This window comes from Oryctolagus cuniculus, chromosome 20, assembly GCF_051225735.1.
Source record: "Oryctolagus cuniculus isolate XC-2025 breed Fujian yellow rabbit chromosome 20, ASM5122573v1, whole genome shotgun sequence".
Classification (NCBI taxonomy): Eukaryota; Metazoa; Chordata; class Mammalia; order Lagomorpha; family Leporidae; genus Oryctolagus; species Oryctolagus cuniculus.
The window spans coordinates 42,186,515-42,211,403 of record NC_142886.1 but is presented as its reverse complement, the minus strand read 5'-3'; the positions used below and the strand labels follow the sequence as shown (position 1 = coordinate 42,211,403).

Below are 24,889 nucleotides of genomic sequence, written 5' to 3'. Positions count from 1 at the left end.
CCATTTGCAGGTGATGTGATCTTATCCATAAAAATCCTAAGGAATCCACACACAAAAACTAGCTGCAAGGTAAGAGGTCACTGTACAAAATTCAGTTGTATTTCTACAAACTAACAAGGAACAATTAAAAAATTAACAAGCCTATGTATAATGGCATCAAAAGAAAAATATCATTTACACTTGCATGACAAAAGAATTGCAAGACTTACATGTTGAAAACTAAGTATCATTGAAAGAAATCAAAGAACTAAACCAATGGGGAGATATCCTTTTATAAATTTGAAGACTTAATAGTGTTAAGATGGCAGTATTCTCTAAGTTGACTTACAGAATCAGTGCAAATCCTTATCAAAATCCCAGCTGGGTTTTCTGCAGAAATTGACAAGATGATCCTTAAACCCATATGGAAATACAAGGGACCCAGAATAGCCAAAGGAAAAAAAATCTTGAAAAAATAACAAAGTTGGAAGACTTACATTTTCTGATTTAAGATTTACTGCAAAGCAACAGTAACCAGAGAGTGTGCTACTGGCATAGGATCCACAGATCAATGGCATGGAATTTAGAGTCCAAAAATACACCTGTACATTTAAGGTTAACTGATCCGGCAGGTGCAGGGACAATTCAATAGGGAAAGAATAGTCTGTTGAACAAACGGTGCCAGGACAACTATAAAAGAATGAAGCTGGTACCCTGCCTCATAAGTATACAAATTAGGTAAAAAAATGACAGACTTCAATATAAGAGCTGCAAATATAAAACTCTTTGAAGACAACCTAGGTATAATTCTTTATGACCATGCACCAGACAATCATTTCTTAAGTCACACGCCTGCGGGTGTGGGGCTTCTCTGTAGGATAATGGAAGTGGGCTGGGAGTCTCCTCTCACTGGGGATGGCTGCACAACTCTGCGAATACAAGAGGCACCGAATGGCAGAGCTTGTAAGGGTGAACTTTATGGCCAATGAATTTTATTCCAATTCAAAAACTGACCAAGGGGGTAGGCACTAGCTGTTTCAGCTCTGTACATCTATGCTTGAATTTTCCTAAATCATTAAAAGCACACCAAGGAAAGTATAGCAGCCCACTCTCAAGAGCGAATCACGAGAATACTGTTAGCATGAAATCAGCAAACCCATCCGCGTCTCCAGCTACGTGGCACATCGGAAAACCATCCTCTTCCCAGACCTTTCTCTACACACGCCTTTCCGCACGCATTCCTTGCACAGATGGCAAGGTTTCCTGCCCGATTCATTTGTCCAAAGTTCCAGGCTGTTCTCTCGTCAGCTCACATCGCAACTCATCTGGACAGCTCGGGGCGACCTGGGGTATTTTCAGAATTGGCCTAAAAGTCTTTAAGTAGGTGTAAGAACGCACTGTGGGGAATTATAACCCAGGAACATTTCTGCCAATATATACTTCAGGGGAAGAAAGGAAGTCTTCAATAAGTGCATGGGAAATGCATATTATAAAAAATTATGCATGGGTTTCCATCTCTTTTTGCACTGAAATACGCTGATCTTTTAGTGCCATTCCCCATGAAGACCCTACACAAATCCCATAGTAGAAAGATGACTTTCTGATATTCACACCACATTGCACCAGGTGCTTGTCTTCTATCTGCCACGTGTTCAGTGCTTGGTTTCGGCGCGCACCGTGATTGGCTCTCCCAAGCGGCTGGCACCACAGCCCCCCACGGTTCCCTAGGAAACAGCGCCCAACACACCTTCCTACCAGGTGTAGCACTGAGAGGTCCCTGTGCATCGGGAGGTCAGTGTAGTGCATGGCAACCAGACTCCTCCCCCCAAAGAAACCATTTAATGAGTACACATTTCCTGAGTACAACTTTAGGAATATAGTGATTCTTCCCATCATACCCGCCCTCCCACCCCTACTCCCACCCCACCTCCTCCTCCCTCTCCTATTCCCAGTTCCATTCTCCATTAAGGAGAGAAAAACACAACTACTCCTCGACAGTAAAGACAAGGGCCATTCAAATCATTGCTTCTCGAAGTGTCAATTTCACTTGTACAGATTTCCTTTTAGGTGCTCGATTAGTTATCACAGATCAGGGGGAACATATGGCATTTGGCCCTTTGGGACTGGCTTATTTCACCAAGTAGGATGTTTTCCAGATTCATCCATTTTGTTGCAAATGACTGGATTCCATTTTTTTTAACTGAACCAGTGTTTTCATAAAAATTAACAGAGAATGTCTGAGCAATTGTACCCAATGAGAGTGAACTCTTATTCTGTCAGATTTCTTTCTTTTTTATAGATAACCACAGGTGTAAAATATTTGTCACTGCGGGTCGCCATCAAAGTGTGGAAAACTTCCCTGGTGCCCACACTGTGCCGCCAGGCCCTCCATTCCTGGTCCCCAACCTCCCCACTGTTGTCTTCCGGAAGCCCATGGCCCCGCCAGCCCAGGTGGTCTCTTCCTTCTGTGACGGCTTTGGATTTTCAGGTTTCTGTTTTTTTAATGAATTATTGAAACTCTACCCAAGTTGACCTCCGCCTGTCCCACGAGGGGTGCAAACCCAGCTGGGCACAGCCCCTGGGGCCTTGTGCACCAGCCTGGGCCGTGCAGTGAGCAGGGGGGTAGTAAACTTCTGTTTTCTTAGTCTGCTCTAAGTCACTTGGTCTTTCATCTGCTGCTCTGTGACCCAACTGCAGTGATCCAAGGCCAACACGTATGATGCGAGCTCCATTCCAGTGAGCAATTCACCAACCACGGCTACTGGGCAAACAGGTCCCCACAGGGCCTCATTTTCTATTTTTTTTTTTTTTTACAGGCAGAGAGAGAGAGAGACAGACAGACAAAGGTCTTCCTTCCATTGGTTCACCCCCCAAATGGCTGCTCCAGCCGGCGCACTGCACCGATCCAAAGCCAGGAGCCAGGTGCTTCCTCCTGGTCTCCCATGCAGGTGCAGGGCCCAAGCACTTGGGCCATCCTCCACTGCACTCCTGGGCCACAGCAGAGAGCTGGACTGGAAGAGGAGCAACCGGGACTAGAACCCGGGGCACTGGCACAGCAGGTGGAGGATTAGCCTAGTGAGCCGTGGCGCCGGCCAAAGAACCTCATTTTCCTAACTCAAAATGGAGGTGACACTAGGACCCTGGGTACTTGGGAGCACTCATTGATGGGGTACCCCACCATCACAGGGCCGTGTATTCACACAGACCTCAGTTCAATGTCACAGGGAGCTGTCAGCTCATGGCTCTTGATGCTGGACCTGGAAGAGGGTCACTTCTCAGTTCCCTCCTGGGCAGGCACCTGTCGGAGTCTTCACCCCTGTGTTGTCAGCAGAGCCCCCAGCCCAGTCCCGGAGCTGACCACATAGCTTCATGGGAGGCTACAGGAGCCCCTAGAATGTTAGGACAAGGCCAGCAGCAGTGACCACACACACAGGGCGGAGCAGTCATGTTCCAAATCTCCTCTTAGCAAAGGATTCCGCATTTATGGGGATGGAATGAGGTGGTTCCTGAACTCCTGCCCAGAGACCAGCACACGTCACCAGCAGATGCTAGGAGAGTGGAGAAATCCGAGAACCCCACTGCTCGCGGACAGCACCAGGCAGGAGAGGCGCAGAGAGCCGGAAGTGCCACCCCTGCTGCCCGGGACAGTTCTGATTCTCTGGGAGTCCTGGGGGATTCTCCTGCCTGTACCTGGCCCGGGGGCGGGGGGACTCTGACCAGTCTGCCCTCTAGAAGGTTTGAAATTGGGAGTCACTAATGTGCGTGCGGCTGGACCGTGAATTGAGGAGGCAGGGCGCGCCCCACAGAACGACAGAGTCAGGGCGGCACCTGTCAGGAGGCGGGCAGGGTAGAGCTACTGGGCTCAGAACTGAGTCGCTTCAGCAAGCTCTGGCTATCGTGGCTGACTCTTGTCACCTGGCGCTTTGCCCTGGAATGGTGGAGGCAGAGGAGACCTGCCTCCTGGAGGGCCGGACAGGTGGCTTGGAGCAGGGGTCTGGCTGGGTTAGTCTGCCTACGAAAGCTGCCTTCTGTGGTCATTTGCTCTGAGAACTGACCATCTCTGGGAGGGGCTGCCTCTCTCCAGCCAGGGAGGTCTCGTTTGCCTCAGCAAGAACAGGGAGAAAAGGGAGACACAGTTCACACACACTGGTAACTTTGTAGATTGACTCTCCGGTCCATATCAGCCACTTGAGAGTATGGCTAATGTGAGTTGGTCTTTCAAGTATGTGTGCAATTCTGGGTTGCAGTGGGCATTTCCAGTTCCTGTCTGGCCAGCACCCACTCCCTCTGAGTGGCAAAGGCAGGCGGATTCTCCTCTGGAGGTAGCCTTCTATTCGACATCAGTCCACGCAGTACAGGCAAGACTGACTCCATGTCGCCATGGTATGGGTGGGTAGGAGATGCAAGCTGGGCTAATCGTGTATTCTGTAAACACCTGCTGGACTCCTTCTCCAACCTCGGCACTCCTGCAGGTTCCGGGGCTCCAGCAGGAAAGAGGACAACAATGACCCTGCTGGTGTGGGGGTTACACGCCGAGGGCTGGGCACGTGACCACACAGGATCCTGGGGCGCTTCCTGGGCACCCCTGCCTCTCACGCTCAAGGCCTCTTCCTCTACTAATCAAACCCTGTCTGGCTCGGACGGCAGGTCTCTAGCTTAAGAAAACAATCTTCATTTCTTGGACTTCCTTGTGGCCGTGGCCGGTTCTGAGCAGTGAGGTGGGAGTGGACTTCTACTCGGTGGCGTTTCGGTGGCAAGCATCTTCTTCATAAGAGAGACCTGGCGACACGTGTCCCCTCTGCCCGTCCTCACACCTGAGCTGCAGGAGCCACCTGCTGGAGCCAGACAACGGAAGCGGGATGCTGAAGACAGAGCTGCAAGGCTGGCTCACCTCAGGGCCCTGGAGCGTCGGGCTCTGGCACTTGTGTGTGGGCAGCCTGCAGTGAAATGCCATCCTGAACTCAGACGGAGCCACCACCCGCACGTGGGGCTGACCCAGCGGGATGGAAACCCATGCGCCCGGTGGCCGTCTCTGCAAGCTGCTCAACCCAGGGGCAAGTCATGCTGGGAGCCGGGTTATGTCCAACAACCACACTGGAGCCCCTCGTCCAGCCCTGCCTGCTGAGTGAGCCCTTCCGGCTTGCACCAGCCTGAGCTGGGGTTCTCCAGCACCAGAGCCTGCACTGATTCATGCAGGATGTGATAAAGACGGGGTACGGGGGATAAAGATGGAGATGGGACACTATCTATCCCAAGCCCCGCCTCCCTCCCCGCCAACGCCTCCAGAGTCCCTCCTGGCCCCCAACTCCACCCCTCCAAGCGTGGTGCCAAAGAGAAAGGCTCCTCACCGTCTCCACCTGACCACCTGCAGCCCCGGACAAGAGAAAGCAGAGGCTGCTGCCATACACGCCCCTCCACCGGCAGATTTCTCTTTTGAGGCAGAAAATTACAATTTAATTAATGTGGGGAAAAATGTCTTGCAAATGAACTGTAGCAAAACAGATGGCTCGTCATACCGGAGGAAAAATTAGCAACAGATGTAGCTGCTGATGAGAAAGTCCACATCAATTTGGACAGTTGACTAATTAGACGCTCCAGCCGAGAGAACGGTTAACTTGGGGCGTGTGGGGGTGTCGGTGCCACCAACTCACACAAGGAAGATTTTGGTGGACGCTGGTTGCTAGGAGCGTTACGCAGCCTGCAGGGTGCGGCTCCTAGACCAGTGGTTTCCAGACTTGAGTGTACAAGAGAATTCCTTGAGAGCCTGCCAATGCTCCCAGAACAAACCATGGGGCAGGTTCTGCCGTGGGGGTCCCACAAGTCCCTGCACACTGCTGGTGTCGCTGTGCCCACACCACGCTTAGAGAACCATCACTCCGGATTAAACGTCACTGGGGAACCACTGAGAAATAATTATACAAAACTCGCCCACTGAAAGTGCACGGTTAGATCATTTTTAGTCTATTCAAAAGCTGTGTCACCATCAGCGACTACAGAATTCCAAACATTCTTCATCTCCCCGGTGGGAAGCTGTAGCCATGCCGAAGTCTTTCAGTCTCCACGGACTTTTTTCAAGACCCCTAATATGCATACTTTCAAGACTGTATTGCTGCAAAATAAACTCATCCTTTGATTAGTCCTCTCCACCTTCCTTGGTATAGCAGCAGTGCAGTAGCTGAGGCCTGGGGGAGCGGTCACTTTCCCCAAGCAGCTGTAACATCTTACACCCCACCCCAAGCAACATGAGGGTCGTATTTTCCCACATCCTCACCAATACTTGCCACTGTGCATTTTTTTTAAACTACAGTCATTCCTGTGGGTGGGAAGTGGTACCAATCTGATTGTGGTTTTGATTGGCGTTTTGCTAGTGATTAAAGACACTGGCCATCTTTTGACAGGTTGATTGGTCATTTGTGTCTCCGGAACACCGCTTATTCAAATCTTTTGTCCATTTCCTGGGCTGTCTCTTTCCTGTTGAGTTGCAGAGAGCTCTGTGTGTGTTCTGGATATCAGCCTCTCACAGCTAGGAGTTGACACTGTTTCCTCCTGTGTTGTGGGCTGATATTTCACTTTCTTGATAGTATCCTATGAATCCTTAGAGTTTTCAATTTTGGCAAAATGCGATTTATTGATCACTTTGTTGCTTGTGTTTTTTTGGTGTCACTGAAGGATCTATTGCCTAATTCAAAGTCCTGAATATTTATACCTAAGAGTTTTAGATTCTTCACTATTTAAGTCTCTTCTTCACATGAACTGTTGTACATGGTGTGAATAAAATAGGCGACTATTTTTTTTTAAACGTGATGCTCCAGTTGTTCCAACACCATTTGTTGAAACGTACGGGTGCCCCATTAATCCTCCTGTCCACCTTATGTAGTGCCAGACAGTCTTGATGACTGTATCTTCATACATTCTGAAGTTACAACACCCCTCCAACTTTGTTCTTTTTCACAATTGTTCTATTCTTGGTCCATGCATTTCCATATGAACTTGAGGATCAACTTGTCACTTCTGCAGGAAGCCAGCTAGCTCTGTGGATCCATCTAGGGCTCTTCTCCATCTTCCAATCCAGGAACACAGCATTATCTTCCCATTTACTTAGTGCTTCCTTAAGTTCTTCCACCAATGTCTCAGTTTTTGGTGCAGGTCTTATACTACTTTTGTTAAATTTATCCCTGAGGGTCCTATTCTTTCTCCATTTCCTTTCATTTTCAGATGAATTGGTACTATATAAGAATAAACTGAACTTTGTGTACTGAGCTTGGAGCCCTCAAACGCATTCACTGTAACAAAGTTTTTAGAAGAACTCGGGATTTTCTCTACACAAGATCATGACATCTACAAATACAGAAGTTTCACCTTTTCTTTCCCAATTTGGATGCCTTTTATGGATTTTCCCTGCCTATGTAGTCTGACCAGGGTCTCCCATACGGTGTGGAACAGGAGTGCTGCCCAGGTGTGGCAAGCTATCCTGTGCACCACCGAGGGCAGTCCTGGCCTGCCCCTCTCCATGGAGTGGCGCTGGGTGGACCCTCAGTCTGAGGCCTCCACTGAGACAGTACCTCCATCCCTGCTCACCCACCTCGAGGCAAGCAGCGGGCTAAAGAAATGCAAAAAAGTACAGAGCCTGCTTTTCTGCCTCCGAGGACCTCACCTCGCATTGGAGGGCCCCAGGCACTGTGAACCAGAGGCCAGGTCCAAGTGCCATCAGCAGAATGAGGAACACCACGCTGCACGCCCCCTAGGCTCACACACTCGGCAGCCTACACTGCACTGACCGGCAGCCAGCGCTGCCCCTCACCCCACCCCCCGGCTGCTTCTGCCCCTTGCCCTGCAGGGCCAGTGTTGCAGCTCAGGACTGGGCCCTCTTGGCCAAAGTCAACAGAGGAACTGGTCAGAGGACAACGCTTGGGAACAGAAGGCCTGGGGTGCCAACCCTGACTGTGGCACCCGCTCACCTGAGGGGGGGCTCGCTGAGCCTCAGTTTCCTCCTCCAGGAGTGGGGACCCAGCAGTTACCCACAGAGCTGCAGTGCAAACTCAGCGCTGCCATCAGATGCTAAGCTGAGTGCTGGGGACAGAGCCGGGCAGGAGGGAGGCGGCCGTGGTGCAGCCGCAGACGGCCCTTCTCCCCCTCTCTGATCTGCTCCGAGCCGCCAGTGAGAGCCTTCTCACTGCCTTGCTTCGACCTTACCTCGAGTCCAGGGAGGCTGATGTGCCCCTGTTCCACCCCTTTGCAGGGCAGTGGAGGGCGCCCGAAAGCTAAATGCAGCCAAAGCTCGGGGCCCAAAGCAGAACAGAGGTAAGGCTGCGTGCCCGCCATTGAGCAGGGCCCTGGAGGCGCTGGAGAGGCCATGGCCCAGCACCCTATGCAGGCTCAGTGTGGGCTGCTGTTCCCCACGTCCAGAGAGGTCCCAGGAGGCCGGCACACACACTCCTGGCAGCAGCGCTGTGGGGACTGGCTGGGGCAGGGACCCCTGGAGCAGGTGCCAGGGCAGGGGGCCCAGACGCCTGGCTCTGTCTGGATGGCCACCGCCCTGGGTTTCAATCCCTAGGACAGAAAGAGGAGCTGTAGTATGGACGTGTTTTGCCAGTCCCCAGGGGCTAATCCCTGCTGTAAGGCCTTAAGAGGGCGCAAACAGAATCCCACCGTAGCGTCTGGAGGTGGCACCTGTGGGAGGGGATCAGGGTTAGACAAGGTCACCAGGTGGAGACCCCTGGCGTTGAATCCTAGTGGTTTTCTGAGGAGACAGAGTGCCAGAGGGGACACACACGCACACACATACACACATGCACGCGCACACACACACACACACGGCGTGACCCGTACCACCTTTGGACTCTGCCAGCAAAAAGGCCATCACCAGACACTGGCCCCTGAACCTGGACCTCCAGAACTGTGAACCTTTTCTCTACAAAGTTACCCAGCCTGAAGGATTTTGGTACAAAAAGGCAGACAAATGCAGGAGGCTGGCCTAAACGTTCCCAAGACCCTTTTCAACTCCAGTATTGTGAGTTCGCTGCTACCCAGGGAGCGACCAGAGGGAAACTGCTTTCGTTTAGGTACGAAACATTGAGCATCCTTCTCCACAGTGCTCTACTGGCCCTTTAAAAAATCGCTTGGAGCCTGACAGTGCAGACAACCTGACTGTGCACCTGCCAGCGAGTGGACGAAACACGGTGCTTTATGCAATGGAATATTACGTGGCCATAAAAGGGAAGAAAGCATGGACGTAGGCTAGAACATGAACTCTGAAAACACCACGCTCAGTCACCAAAGGCCACACAGTGCATGACTCCACAGACACGAAATATTCACACTAGACAAATCCAGAGAGACAGACGTAGGTAAATCCAGGGCTGAGGCCGGGAGGGGAGTAACCGCTAGTGGCTTGGGGCAATGGACATGCTCTAAAGCGACTGTGCTGGTGGTGATGGCGGTCACACAACTTTGTGACTACAGCGAGAGCCACTGAACCGTACACTCTGAAGGCACGGCAGGTGCACTCCAGCTCCACAAAGGTATTCTGTTAAAAAATAGTGCGTAGCCAGTGTTTCTTCTAATTGTCCCGTGGACTGATGTCTCGGCGGGACACAGAGTGACAGCAAATCCTGGCCCTGGCTGACGAGCTGGTCTCTGCAATGTGTGATCTCTCTGGTGGCTCTGGCGACTGAAGCAGGAAGAACAGCATTCCCACCATAAAGTGTCCCGTGTCCCTGGGGGCAGACAGGAGCTGCGTGTGGAACCTGTGCATGCAAATAGCCCACGGCACCATCAGCCTCTCCCACCCTTGCAGCTACGAGAACAGAGCAGGTGCACGGAGCCGCTCAGGGGTCTGTCTCTGCAATGCCACCTCATTGAGGTTAGCAGGACCAGAAAGACCGTCTCCTCCCCCAGAACAGCTGTCATACGCTACCTAGAAGTGAGGAGGATGGGGGTAAAGGGGGAAAAGAAGCTTCCAGAAATCTTCCAGTCTCTAGTGCTGTGCTGGGTGTTGTTACAATAAAAGGATAAGGTTTAACAGCGTCGTCCATGCCCTCCAGAGAGCATGTGAGATCCCCAGAGGCCAGTAACACTGGCAGGATCACTCAGCACCCATGCACAGGTGAGCAAACACAGGTGCCTTCCCTACAGGGTGCAGCGGATCGGAGAGGCGAAAGCAGCACCTGGTGGGCTCCAGTGTCGGCCCCTCTGCACTCTGCCAGAATGCCAGCGTGCAAATCCCAGTCTGTCCTCCTCCTGTGTGACCTCAGGCAACTTGGCCCACCTGAGCCTCCGTTTCTTCATCTGGGAAATGGGGACAACAACAGCCCCCCCTTCCCCAGGCTGGTGATGAGAGTTTGATGACCTCATCTGCATAAAGCAGCCCACCTGGCACAGTTCCACCTCCTGGCACCGTTCCAAGAACCTCCCGGGTTCTGGGAAGCACACCTATACCAGCGCCTCCACTGAAGTGAGCTGGATGCATCATGGGTCGAGGGTACATATCTAAGGCCACTCACCACCGTGTGACAGCCAGGGGTCCCTCGACCTGGGCCTCTGCTCCTGGGGGGAACAGCTCTTGAAGGTACTCAGGGTTTGGGAAGCACAGAGTGGAGAAGCGGCTCCCTGTGCAGGAGTCATGTAGCTTCTCTGAGCCTCAGTCTTCCCCCCTATAAAGTGGGGATACTGAACCTTCTCCCTCCCAAGGCAGCTGTGAGCATTAAATGGTGTGTGCAGTATGGAGGTGATGCAGTACAGTGGTTAGCACAGGCTGCTATCGGAAACCCTGCTCTCTGCTTAGTCGCTGGGTGGTCACGGGCAAGGCGCTTAACCTCTCAGTAAAGCCTCCAGATCAGGGCACGGCACGCAGAAGCACCTTAGGTGCCCGCTGTGGGGCTGGTGCTCAGAGTGCTGTGACGCAGGCATCCCATATGAGCACGGGTTCAAGTCCCGGCTGCTCCACTTCCGATCCAGCTCCCTGCCAATGCACCTGGGAAGGCAGTGGAAGTTGGCCCAAGTGCTTGAGCCCCTGTCACCCAGGTGGGAGACCCGGACGGAGCCCCAGCCATTGTGGCCACTCAGGAAGTCAATCAGCTGATGGATGGAAGCTTGCACTCTGTCTCTCTGACTCTGCCTTACAAAGAAATCAATAAATCTTTAAAAAAAACAACACAACAAATACATGCTGTGGAATGAGTTGTAATTGCTGTTCCCTGACCCCCAAATTCATACACCCGAAGCCCGAGCCCTAGTAGGCGCGTGGATTTGAATTCAGGGCTCCTGGGAAGTAATCAGAGTTGAGTACAGTCCTGACCTGACAGTGACCTTATAAGAAGAGGAACAAGACTGAGCTCACTCCCTCCTTGTGCACGCACTGAGGAGCGGCCGTGTGACCGCCGGGCCAGGAGGCAGCCATCCGCGACCAGGCAGGGGGCCCTCCCTGGAAGCCTCCTGGGCTGTGCCGAAGTCGCTTCCTGCCGTTCCTGCCCCTGTTTTCCGGCCACAGTCTGAGCTGCGGGACACAGAGCCTGCAGGACCTCCCCACTTCCTCAGGTCCCAGGTCCGCAGCCAGGAAGGCCACCCCCAGTGAGGACAATGGGGCGGAAGTCCTGCTGGAGGGCCCAGGTGTGGCCTCTGAGGCCTCCCATGACCTCCCAGCCACTGAGGCAACCGCAACCAACCAACCCGCACCGGGGCTTCCCCGAGCCGGGTAGGGCTCAGGGTCACGGCGGTCATTTCAGGGCAGGGCCAGGGCTGCAGGCCATGCAGGAGAAAACAGCGCCCCCTTTTGCTCGGGAGGCCTCGCTACCACCATCACCCTCATGGCTCCCAGGGTGGAGAGCAAGGCTGCATTTGGTGTCCACAGGGATGGCGGGCACCAGAGCCTAGGAGCTGCTGGGCGGGGGCCCCTGGCTCTGCCCCAGCAGGCTTAGTGATCCCTCGTCCAGGCGGGAAGAGCTGTAGCCTCCCCCTGCCCGGCCTGTCCAGTGAAGGAAGCAGACCAGGCACAAAGCGCACTGTGTAGTCAGTGCTTGGATTTGCCCTGGTCCCGAAGGATGGAGACTGGGGCCTGTCCTGTTCCCATCTGGATCCCCAGAGCCCAGGACAGGGGCTGGTACCCAGGTATTTACTGACTCCGAAAAGCATCCTCTTCAAGGTGCCTGAAGCCCAGTGCCTGCACCTAACGGGTGCTCAGTGCCCGCTCGTCCCCTGCCCTTGGCCCCTGGCATGAGTGACTGTCCCAGGTCCCCAGGGCTACTGGCGCTTGTGGCCCTCCTAGAACATTGCCTGTGGTGCAGACAGGAGAGGATGTAAGAAGCTGGCTCGAGAAGAAGCCATGCAGTTAAAGCTCACGAGGAGCCAAAGGAACATTCGCTGAGCACCTGCTCCGTGGCAGAGCGCGTACACAGACCCTGACCTGATTACTTTATTTACCGGTCAGAGGGCCCCCTCCCCCCACGGTAACTATCAACATCACCACCCATCTGTGGCCCGGGGAGGTAATACGTCTGTCCAGGGCCACAGCGCCGGAGAGAGGCATGAGCGCTTCAGAAAGTTCACGGAGGGGCGGGCGCTCGGAGCAGCAGTTCAGACCCCGTCTGGGACGACTGCATCCCTTGTTCCCTTATCTGAGTCCCAGCTCCACTTCTGCTTCTAGCTCCTGCTCACACACACACTGCGAGGCAGCAGATGTACGGCCCAAGTCCTCTGGTCCCCGCCACCCTCCTGGGGACCCAGACTGAGTTCCTGGCTCCTGGCTGCAGCCTGATTCGGCTCTGGCTGTTACGGGCATTTGGGGAGTGAACCAGCAGGTAGAAAGCTCCTGTGTCCGTTTCTCTGCCGTTTAAACTTTTGTAAATCTATTCTTTAAAAGTCTATGGGGTGGGCACAGTGGCGCAGCAGGTTAAGCCTCCACTTGGAACACCTGAAACCCAGTTGGAGCGCCTGGGATCAAGTCGCACCTCCTCTTCGGGCCCAGCTCCCTGCTAACTGGGAGGCAGCAGATGATGGCCCAAGTGCTTGGGCCCCTGCCACTCACATGGGAGACCCGGATGGAGTTCCTGACTCATTCCTGGCCATTGCTGGTAATCGCAGAATGAAGCAGACGATGGAAGATATTTGTCTGTCCCTGTCTTTCCTTCTCTCTGCCACTCTGCCTTTCGAATATATAAAAATAAAAAGATAAAGATAAATTTAGTGGGTTAAGACACGGGTATCCTACATAGGAGTAGGGTTGACTCCCAGCCCCAGAACCTGACTCCAGCTCCCCAGGGAGGCAGCGCTGACAGCTCAGTTGGCTTCCTGCCTCTCATGCAGGAGACCTGGATTGAATTCCTGGCTCCTGGTTCCAACCTGGCCTGGCGCCAACTGACTGTTGTGGGCATCTGGGGATTGAACTACCAACAGACGTTCTCTTTCTGTCTGCCTTTGAAATAAATCAGCAAAAAACATTTTTAAATAAAATAAAAAGGCACAGATAAATTTATTTTGAAGCAGACCTTTCTGAAATGCATGCATGTTTTTTTCGTGATGTACATTTTCCATGAGCTGTTTCAAGGCCCCTCCCCGACCTGAGAATCCAATCCAGGGCCTCTGGACTCCGGAGCGGCCCCAGGCTGTGCCCAGAGGAGCTCCGGGAGCCAGGCCTCGTCCTCCCCTCCCCTGCAGCTGCGCTGGCTTCTTCCCTGTCCACTCGACCCCTCCCTTGGCACTCCTCCTGGGCCCTGGGATTCCTCCTGGGGGCCCACTCTGGGAGAACTCCAGTTCTGCCCGCCCCCAGGGGGATCCCTCAGAGTCCCCTATAGCCCCAGGTCACTGTCAAACGGAGCCAGCCAGGAGCCATAAAGAGGTAGTGGGAAGGGCGCGGAGCCAGCTGTGTGGAATTCCTCCCGCAGGCCGCGTCTCAGCGACTTGCTCTGTGCAGAATTCCTCCTGCGTGGGGACTCGTAGCCACTCGCTCCTATTCCCAGTCAACTGTGGGCCCCCAGCCTCTGCTCCCCTGGCTGCCTTGCACACCTGCAGGAGTGCCGCTGCTCCCCTCCCAGCCCCTGCTCTTCCTACAGGGAGGGGAGGAGGAAGCCACTCGTGGTTCCCAAGGTGATGTCTGGAAAACATCTGCAGGGGACAAAGGGACTTTCCTTCCCCGGCCTTATTGAGGGCAAGGAGGGGAGCCTGGCACGGTCCCAGAGGATGGGCAAGTCCAAGGGCGTGGCCGGAGGGAGGAGGTGGGCAACTCCGACAGGAAGTCCCCCAGGAAGGGCGGCGGTGGACTCACAGGTGCAGGGAGCCTGGGAGCTACCCCTTTGCAAGTTCCCCTCCCTGCAGGTGACCTGCCCAGGGACTCCACGCCTTGGAGCAGCACCACATTCCAGGACAGAGAGAAAGGTGGCAGGCCCCAGGGGCCTCCCTGTCCAGCCCTGCAGGAGTCAGGCTCCCAGGATGTGGGAGGCCATGGCCAGCTTGCATCACAGATAACCAGTGGCTGAGAAGGGCATCCCCTGGCCAGCGGGCAGAGTCAGGATCGGGAGACAGATATGGAGGCCAGCAGTGGGTGGGAGGGGAGGAGCTATGGCCTCGCCAGGCCCCTTGTCTGTCAGGTAGGGGTGCTGATGCCCCTCTTGAAGTTGAAGAACATGGATTCAGAACAACCCCAAAGGCAACCCACACCTCCTTGCCGCACCAGGACAAGCTCCGCTGGTCCTGGACCGGGGTCGCCCCCCTCGCTGTCGCCTCAACCCAGCCCTGTCCTGCCCTCCTGATGTCTGATCTCCAGGTTCCAAGGACATGACACTCCTTAGGCGCTGGGGCCCCGAGTCCTGGTCTCAGCCCCTCATGGGCGTGGAGAGGAGCTGGGCTGCTGATGCGAGAACACAGGGCTGGCAGCGGGACTCGGGGCCCCAGCCTAGGCCTGGGCCAGGCCCTGCCACAAAACAGGCCGCATCCTGCCTCCTCTACTCCTGAGCTGGTTCTCGGGGTGGACCCACTGCCTCTGTGCCCCAGCCCTGCCCTGTGAGGCCCTAGAGCCACCCCCGTAGCATTCAGTGTCTGCCCCCTCCCCAGGGCCTCAGCTCCTGTCCCAGCTCGGTGCGACCCTCCCTCCCACCAGACAGGTGGACTCAACGTGACCTTGGTGCCTCACGCGGCTTCCGGGCCACGCGTGTATCAGAGCAGGGCCAGGATGCCAGTGCCCTTGGCCCCCTGGTCAAGCACAAGGGCCCAGGGATGCTGACCCTCGGGGCTGGGCTTCTCTGTACCCTCAGAGGTCACGTGTCATCTTCTGCTTCTTCCCTTCATGTTGAAGCAGGGCCAGGAGGCGCTAACCGGGCCCAGCAGCTCCCAAGCAGCCAGAGTCACCCAGCGAGGGCCAGGAAGTGCAGGCTCAAAGGCCTGGAGTTTTTTTTTTTTAGAGTGAGCCCCTGGGTGGCTGGGACGAGTGTGCCCCGTGCCTCAATCCAGAAACTCCAAGGTCATCCATGACCCCCAACAGAGCCAGCACCAGGCAGACGGCAGAGCACGCGGAGTCCCCTTTCCACAGAGGAACTCCACGTGCCCGAGGCTAAACACGGAACTCTCTAGAAAACCACAGTTCTGCCCTTGGAGGTCCTGGAATTCTGCTGCCTCTTGAGATGAACATGGATGTCAGAAAAAAACAAAAACAAACCACAACCAAAACCCCAAGAATCCCTCCAGGATATGGGGCCACAGAGCTCAGGCTCTCTACCTCCTAGCACTGCAGGGGACCTCATGGAAGGTCTGGTTAAAGACAAAGGCAGACTGGTTGGGTCCGGAATTCACTCATCCAGCAATGTCTCCTAAGTGGCTCCTGTGTGCCAAGCACAGGCATGGGGGATCCGACAGTGGATGAGATCCACACAGGTGCCTGCCCTGTGGGGCAGACGGGAGTCATGGGGACACTGCATTCCCTAAGTACAAGGGTCCTGAGGCAGGTGCACACCTGGTGAGTTCTAGGAATGGAGGCGAGGAGGCCCATGTGGCTGGAGCAAAGGAGCAGGAAGTGAGGTGGGCTGGGGGCCAGCAGTCAGGCGACACGGGACTCCGAGGTCAGACACCCAGTGCGCTGGGCACAGTGGAGGGCGTGGGGCAGAGCAGTGGTCTGCTCCAACTTACTCATGCGGAGGCGACATCTCTAAACACACAAGGTGTCACTGTCTAAGGGTCAGCTTCAGCACTGGGAAATCCTGTCCCAGCAAATGAGCAACGCGCAGACAGAAGGGCCGGCCCACGCCACAAGGCTGGAGAGCGGGCGAGGACGTCCCTCCAAGTAACACGGGTGCTGCTTCCCCCGAGCAAAACGAAGACCAGCCACCCTGAGCGGTTCATCAGATTGCTAGGGTTCCTGGTGCCTCCCTGGCCAGCAGCCCGCAGCCCCAGCACCCTCGGCGGAGCCTGTAGCCCGCTGGAGCTCTTGCACCTCTGGGGACGAACGCAGCAGCTGCCTCCCGGGCATTCTGGTGCCCTCTGTCCTCTCTGCACCCCAGCTCGCCAGCACCCTCACAGCCCAGGTCTCCACCCTGAAGCCCTGGGCTTTGTCCTGTCGGAGCACCCAGTGCCCCAGAACTCACCGGGCACGGAGAAGGGGGACAGGAAGACAGCCTCAGCCGGCTGGGGCTCCGGTGGCGGCGGCGGCGGCGGCGGCTGCTCCTGGTCCTGGCGCGGCTCTTCGGGGTTGTCCGTGGGAACGGTGCCGTTCTCCATGTTTTCGGGCCGCCCGTTCTGCAGCGGCTTGCTGCTCACTCCGTTGGCCGCGTTGATCAGTCTCTGCCGCTGTGCGGACAGGAGGCGAGACGGACACAGTGGGGTGAGACCAAGCGTCCCGCTGTCACCCTGTCCCTTACACACCCCCAGCTCTCATGGGGTCTGCAACGACACCTCTCCAGACAGGGTCGCCTGGAGCCAACCCTAGGACCTTGTTTCTTTCTTTTTTTTTTTTCTTTTTTGACAGGCAAAGTGGACAGTGAAAGAGAGAGACAGAGAGAAAGATCTTCCTTTGCCATTGGTTCACCCTCCAATGGCTGCCGTGGCAGGTGCACCATGCTGATCCGATGGCAGGAGCCAGGTACTTATCCTGGTCTCCCAGGGGTGCAGGGCCCAAGCACTTGGGCCATCTTCCACTGCACTCCCTGGCCACAGCAGAGAGCTGGCCTGGAAGAGGGGCAACCGGGACAGAATCTGGTGCCCCGACTGGGACTAGAACCCGATGTGCCGGTGCCGCAAGGCGGAGGATTAGCCTATTTAGCCACAGCGCCGGCAGGACCTTGTTTCTGTTCTGGGGAAGCCTCTGAGGACTGCAGGCCCTGGGCCTCCCCCTGGCTTAACACTAGCTCGGGAGCACAGCCCGAGACCCCCACAGCAGCGGTCACCCCGGGCTCTTCTGGGGACAGCCATGGGAAAGGGCCACACGGCTTCTGCAACCTTCGAAGACGACATCGTGCAGAAAAGCACTCTAGAGATGTGGCTTGGTGGCGTCCAACACGGAAGGTGACCGCCGAGGTGCCCTCAAGCCTGGCTGCTGTAATGTCGAGCAGCTTCCCCCAACCCTGACCCCCACACACAGAGTCCAACTGCTTATGTCACCCCGTGCTCGGCGCCTTGCAGGCAGCTGAGTGCCCGTGACTCCCTCGCACCCCTGAAGGGGCTCTCGCTCACGGCCACGTGGTCCTGCACTGCACGAGTGACCCACAAGGTCTTCTCTGCCTATGTGGGGCACGTGGGAGGCTTCTCCTTTTGACTTACCACGAAGGCTCAGTTGTGACTACACACAGACGTGTTTTTGTGGACACACTCACGCCTCTGGGGTGCCTCCCTGGGAGCGGGGCTGCTGGGTGTGAGTGGAATCACTGCCCGCTTGCACTGGCTTTGAACTTGAGTGGCCTCCCAACCTTGTCAACTCTCGCTATCATCAGTCCTTCAACTGCAGCCATCCCGGGAGGAGTGTGTCTGTGTCTACGGCTGTGGTTTGCTTTCCCCAGCGGCTGAGATGCTAAGCGTCTCACAGGGTTGCCTCCTCCTTCAAGTCTCGCCCCAAGACTGAGGAATGTGGCCAGCCCCATCCCCTTCCCTCTTCCCACCGCACTGCTGACAAAGGGGGTCTCCCCCCACCCCCGCCCCTGAGCCCAGGCCGCTTTCCTGGCCCCGTCTGTGGGTGTCTACTAAACCAAGCAGAGACAGAGGCCAAGTTTCAAACAACAGCCTGTGGTGTCCCCTCGTCCAGGGGCTTCCTGCTCTCTGCACGACTGCCCTCCCCCAGTGCTCAGCCAGCATCTCAGACCAGCCGGAAGTCACACAGTAGACACAGACACCCCTCCCAGCTGCTGCAGCAGGAGCCCGAGGGACAGCGTGGGTGTCTCCCAACCCCTTATCCTGGTCGTCTGGGGGACAGGCCACCATCACTTAACACGGCAGCGTCTCAGAAGAAAGAACTGTGTCCCGCCCTCCCGTTGAGATCACGCAGTCTAGGGAGCAGCGGACAGCTTTAAGGTTTTTCCCATGGAGTCCACAACACAACCCACCCAAAAGAACAAAGCGATTTCTGCCCGAGCCTCAGGCCCAGACGTGCAGGCATAAAAGTTTTCTACCCAAGGAAGGCTCAAGGACAGGCTGTCCTTGGAGTCCGAGAAAACCAGCCGTGCTGGGGCTGAACTCTAAGGGGAAGCATGTGGCCCAGTAGCAAAATCCAGGCTGCTCCTACTCTAGCTCGATAGAAATCTACAGAGATTGTACCTGGAAAAAATACCTAGAGATAGGCCAGGGTATATCAAAAGAGGAACAGATTACGACACAGAGGAGGCGGCGGATCCACAGGCTGAGAGAGACGAGCCCGAGGCTCTCCGCAGGTGCACCCTAGACAGTGAGGCCAGGAGCCCTGTCAGGCCAGGGCGGCCATTCCTAGGATGCGGATTAGCAGTGGCCCCGGCTGTGCCACCTCAGTGACGTGGGCAGGGGCTGTGCACAGTGAGGGGACAGACACCGACGGGAGGCGGCAGGGGTGCGACTGGATTGACACCTAGGACTTGATGCTGTGTCTCCCTCCCACAGACTAGACTGGAATTAGAATGACCCAAGAAGCCAGCACTGGCCCCTCTCACAGAGCAGGTTCGAGTCCCAGCTGCTCTGTTTCCAACGCAGCTCCCTGCTAAGGCACCTGGGAAGGCAGCAGAAGATGGCCTTTTCACTGCCTTTGAAATCAATACATCTTTCAAAGGGAAATGACCAATGAGGAAATGAGGCCAAGGGGGCTTAAGAAACAGCGCTGCAACTGGGCGCTTGTGGTCTCCCACCCGCCCCGACTCCTACTCCGTGATGAGTTGTTCCCGTAAGTCTGCGTGATCTCTGGGCGTGGGCGGTTCTTCAGTGTGCATGGCTGAAGCTTTCCTGTCCAGTTCCCCCACACAGGGAAAACGAGGGCCAAGGAGATGAACCCGTCACCGGCCGATGTGAGGTTAAAACCTGCATCCCTCCTCCCTGAGCCTGGCCTCGCTGGCTCCCCTCACCGCCTTCAGGGTGGGCCGGTACCATGCGGTGGAAGACCAAGTTTATCCCAGCAGCTTGAAACAGCTGGGGCATGGCAACCAGCATTGACCAACCTATCAAAACCTAGGATATTCCTGGCTGCGTGCAATTGGCAGAACACACCGTAAACAGAAGTCTCCACGCCTTAAGTGTGTTCAACACCAATCCCCTGCTTCCCTCTGCCCCCACCAGCACCCGGGGCACAATGGTTACACTTGGAAAAAACATCTGAGATTCAGTAAAATTTCAGGGACTCAGACTTACTGATTTGAACCAAAACTGTTCAAAGCAGCTTGGAAAAGTCTTTGGTTTCTCAGTTCCGCAGACTGGGCAGGCTGTGTATGAAGTTGAAGCAGGCAAGTTTGAAATGCAGAGCCTGTTAGTGCTGGGAGACATCTTTCTTGCATATCATCTGTGTGCTAATTTCTTTTTTTTTTTTTTTTTTTGACAGGCAGAGTGGACAGTGAGAGAGAGAGACAAAGAGAAAGGTCTTCCTTTTCCGTTGGTTCACCCCCCAAATGGCTGCTGCGGCCGGCGCACTGTGCCAATCCGAAGCCAGGAGCCAGGTGCTTCTCCTGGTCTCCCATGGGGTGCAGGGCCCAAGCACTTGGGCCATCCTCCACTGCACTCCCGGGCCACAGCAGAGAGCTGGACTGGAAGAGGAGAAACCAGGACAGAATCCGGCGCCCCGACTGGGACTAGAACCCCAGGGTGCCGGCGCCGCAGGTGGAGGATTAGCCCAGCGAGCCACGGCGCCAGCCCTGTGTGCTAATTTCTAAACATCAGTGATCACAGCCTCAAGTGCTTTCACTACTGCCTCTGAGAACAGGGACTTAGAATTCTGGTGTGCACGTATATGAGGGTACTTCAGAAAGTCCGTGGAAAAATGGAATTAAAAGATGCTGAGGTCGGCACTGTGACATAGCAGATAAAGCAGCCGCCTGCCATGCTGGCATCCATATGGGTGCTGGTTCAAGTCCTGGCTGCTCCACTTCTGATCCAGCTCTCTGCTATGGCCCAGATGCTTAGATCCCTGCACCCACGTGGGAAATCCAGAGGAGGCTCCTGGCTCCTGGCTTTGGAGCGGCACAGCTCTGTCCTTTGCAGCCATTTGGGGAGTGAACCAGTAGATGGAAGACCTCTCTCTCTCTGCCTCTGACTCTGTAACTCTGACTTTAAAAAAAACGGTGCTTACTTTTCTGCAGAAGATGGTCCAAGTGCTTGGGCCCCAGCACCCACATGGGAGACCCAGAAGAAGCTCCTGATTCCTAGCTTCAGATCGGCCCACTCCAACTGAGGAGTGGAACAGTGGATGGAAGATTCTCTCATTCTCTCTCTCTCTCTCTCTCTCTCTCTAACTCTGCCTTTCAAATAAACAAATATGTCTTCAAAAAAATTTTTGCACCAAAATAAACTTATCTGTTTAAATGTTCATTTATATATTTGAAAAGAGGAGTGACAGAGGAAGAAAGAGAGCTAGAGAAAGGGATCTTCTATCTGCGGTTTCATTCCCTAAATGCCTGCAACAGCTAGGCCAGGCCAGGCAGAAGCCAGGATATCAACCTGAGTCTCCCATGTGGGTGGCAGGGGCCCAAGCCCTTGTGTCACCAGCTGCTGCCTCGAAGGGTATGCATCATGTAACAGGAAGCTGGCTCAGAAGCGGAGGTCTTGTACTCAGGCACCGTGACATGAAACGCAGGCGTCCCAAGCCATGGCTTACCCCGCTGGGCCACAATGCCCACTCCCGGGCTCAACTTCCATTCCATTCTCCCACAGAGACCAGAAAAAATTAGTAAGCTCATCATCTTTGCTGTGCTGTTCACACTTGCGTAACAATCACAATTGTTCTTGTTTTCAAAGCAGAGGGAGACACATGGCCCAGAATTCCAGTGATGCAGCGACAGTGACGGGGGAGCCCCGGGCCACCACCACCCACCAGCATCCGAGCTTCCTCCTCGGGTTGCTCCACCCACAGAGACCAGGTTTTCGTTCTTCCTTCCCCCTATATGACATTTTAGAGACACACCCCTACTCCACACTGCCCTTCCCCCGGTTAGCTCTACTCTGCTGTCTGACCAGAGGCTTCTCGGCACGGGACTGGGCCGCAGCCTGCTTTAGACGCCCTCTGGAAGGAGAACGCACGGCCTGCAGCAGGTGTCTCGGCTACTGGAGGCACCAGGGCTGCCTTCCTTAAACAGGGGCAGCGACAGACACGGCCAGGAGCCCTCGGAAGCGAAGGCCTCCACTCCAGAGCCCGCCCTTGAACTTGGAGCAGACAGACCTACCTCGTTAATGATGATCCTGCTAGCCATCCGTAGGCGGGTCCTGGGCCCAAACTTGTTGGTGATCATGATGCGTAAGCCCGCTTCCGGGAAGCTGAACTTGGGGGGGCTGGAGCTCATGATCTCGTCCACCATCACCACTGGGCTCTTGCCGTACTGTGGCTTCTCCTTCACTGCTGAGCACAAAGCCGGGGTTAGTGCTGACCTCTCAGAGGGCCACGCCCAGGCTCAGTACCACGAACTCCCCTGCATTTTGCAAACCCAGGTGTCCCGGTGCTTGGCTGCAGCTCCTCCCATTAAGATGGGTCAGCGGCACTGAGGCACCTGCTCATGGAGCCCAGGGGTGCCCTGCTACAGGGGCACTCACGGGCAGACTCTCCACCTCCACCTCCACGCCTGTCTCTAAGGCTGAGCCTGAGCATCGTTCAGTCCCCGTCTAAGCCTCGCCTTTCACCCGTGACCGTGGGGGGGTGCTCACTCCCCGTTTACAGAGGCCCGGGTGAAATGTCACACCCGACAGGGCTCCCGGGGGATGAGAAATGCCACAGGCGCCCTGCTCTGCCGATCACCGCACCAGCGGGGAGGTCACTCAGACCCTGGCTCTCTAAAAGGTAAGCGGTGATCAAAGGGTCGTATCCCCGAGGGGCGCCTGCTTGCCCAGGGGTGCGTAGGGGAGCAGCTGGCTGAGCCCAGTGCCTCTGAAAAGCCCTACCACCCCCCAGGAGGGAGGCTGCTCTCTCGGACCCCCTCCTTCCCCTCGGGAAGCTGAACAAAGTTCTGGGTGTCCAGGCCTCTTCCTTGCCAGCTATGCAAATGGGCTCGCTGGCGGGGGATTTGACAACTGACCCCATTCCCTGGGAGAGCCTTGCGACCAAAGCACTCATGCCCACAGCTTTGCCTCTGCACCTCTTCCCAGTCCCGAGTGTGCCTTGCACGGAACAGAGAGCCCCCGGAGATGGCCATGCAAGAGTTAAGGGCACAAAACAGACCCCCTCCCCGAACAGGCAGCAAGGCTCAGCAGACAGGAGGCAGGTGGTTAGCAAAGGAAGCCGCAGGACTACGCATTTGCCCCGCAGGGACACGAACCTCCAAGGAGGCATGGGTCCTTGGGCTGGGCTCCTGGTGTCTTTTTGGCTTTTGAAATGCATGTGTTACTGCTTGGATGAGAGCGGGTTACTTACAATTTAGAAGAGGAGATTGTTAGGAGACAGAGGCCCACAGAGACCGGCGGAGACGCTCAGCGTGCGGAGGGGTCTGGGCCACAGCCTGGGCGGTGGTGAAGACGCCAGGGGGTTACTGGAGGAGGGTGTTAGTAGCGGGCTCCTGCCACGGGGAGCCTGCATGCTCAGGACCCCTCTCTCTTAGAGGAAGGGGGCACCAGCGACACCGCAAGGCTCCGGGCTCCACCCTGTGGCAACAGCCCTGTCACAGCCACTGCAAGGCGGAATGGCTGGGCTCAAGGAGGGCAGGCAGGGAGCCCTGGGAGGCAAGAGCTGTGGTTCTAGCTCCTGGACACCTTGTCCAGCGCTACCCACCAAGCGATGGCCCAAGGTGGCATGTCCGAGCCAAAGGTGGCAGCCTACGGGGTAACTGGATCACAGCTTGTTTCTCCTGCAGTGATGCCCAAGGCCGGGTAGCACCTCCCCCCACCCCACTCCAAGGCCAAGGTATGCCCAGGGCCAGGGCAGCCTGCAAGGCCCCTCTGTGAGTGCTCTGAGCAAGGCCAGCTGGGTACAACATGGCAGCCAGTGGCCCCGGCTGCCAGGCTGTGCCAAAGGCTGCCTGGAAACCAGCCAGGATCGAGCTGGGGAGCTGAATTGCACGGCCTTCCAGGAAATGGTCACGCGCAGACTTCACATGGGAAACACCCAAACTCACGGCAACAAACTCAGGGCCCAGGCAGGCGTGTTCCGGAGAGACCCGCCCAGCCAGCAGCCCTCCCGTTGCTGTGGGTGGCGCTGCACCTGCCGGGGGCTGAGGTTGCTGGGGGTTCTGACATCTCCAGCCACGAGAGCCCAGGCAAACACCGTTGGCAAAGGCAGCTTCCCTAGGACCCAGTCCCCTCCGCCCCACCTGGTGTCACAGGTGCTCCTTCCCCCTGCTGCGGTCACATCTACTTAGGGGACAGCGCACTTGCTCTCAGGGAGCCTCCTACGGGGCAGTGAGGACCAGGGCCCAAAGCCCCTGAAGCTCATGTCTCTAGCCCTCCACTCTGATTCCAGGACCCAGGGCTGCACGCCCCTCTCCTGGGACCCGGGGGGACCCTCCTCTCCCTCGGCCTGACATTCATCAGATAAAAATCACAGGGAGACCCGGGTTCTCCCTGTCCCCAGGGAGCACTGAGGGGCCAGTCCTGCGGCCAGTCTCCCAGTTTTCTAGAACATGTCCTTACAGAGATTTGAGGGAGAATATGAAATCTGTGGACAGACTGTACTGTCTCAGCCACAAAAGTGAGGGCGGCAGAGTCATGACCGAGCCCAGAAAGGAGCCACGTGGGCAGTGGCCGCCGGGGAGCCTGGATGCCCCTGGGAAGGGCGAGGCGTGGAGGCCCCGGGTTGCCAACGAGGAGCACGGCTCCCAGGGCACCAGGGCGGGCGTGCTTGGCAGCAGGCGGCTCGGGGGCCGCCCCTGTGAACCAGGCATTTTCTCCTGGTCTGAACAACACCCGGTCTCTGGCCTGAGAAGGGTGGGAGGTCCCGGGAGCACCATGGAGGTGCAGGGCAGGTCAGCCTCCGTCCTGCTGGACTACATGGTGGCTGCACAGCTGGAGACCAAAACAGCCTCCAGTGGGGGCCTCCCCCTCCGAGGCAGTCATCCTGGAAACGGGCTCCCCGGGGCAGCCTGCTGGGCATGCAGGGGTCAAACTGCGCTCCATGGGCTTCTACTCTTGGCCCTTGCGGGCAGGCCTCTGGCAGCCAGGCTGTGGCCATGACCGCACCTGCACTCCCGCCCCATCATGCGTCTTCCTTCTATATCGAGAGGCACACCCCCAACAGAGCCCTGTGACAAGTGTGTCGCCCCTGGAGGTGACCTGGGGCTGGACAAGACACACCTGTCCAACATGTGCATGGAAGAAACCCCTACCTCAATCCACTCCAGGAGGAAGAATGGTGGGG

General features: G+C 56.1%; 1 protein-coding gene across 14 annotated transcripts in view; it reads right to left on the bottom strand.

Annotated features, from left to right (window-relative positions):
• SLC24A4 (solute carrier family 24 member 4) overlaps nucleotides 1-24,889 on the bottom strand; it is a 145,185-nt gene that overhangs the window by 18,376 nt on the left and 101,920 nt on the right. For 9 of the 14 annotated variants that reach the window (XM_089322715.1, XM_089322716.1, XM_089322714.1 and 6 more), the window contains 2 exons: nucleotides 21,777-21,949; nucleotides 16,545-16,746 (listed from right to left, as the gene is read on the bottom strand). In XM_089322715.1, the coding sequence (XP_089178841.1) occupies nucleotides 16,545-16,746; nucleotides 21,777-21,949 (375 nt within the window). Of the gene's footprint in view, nucleotides 1-1,930; nucleotides 16,109-16,544; nucleotides 16,747-21,776; nucleotides 21,950-24,889 lie in introns of those variants that run through there. The other 5 variants (XM_051826441.3, XM_051826443.3, XM_089322720.1 and 2 more) reach the window with 2 other exon arrangements.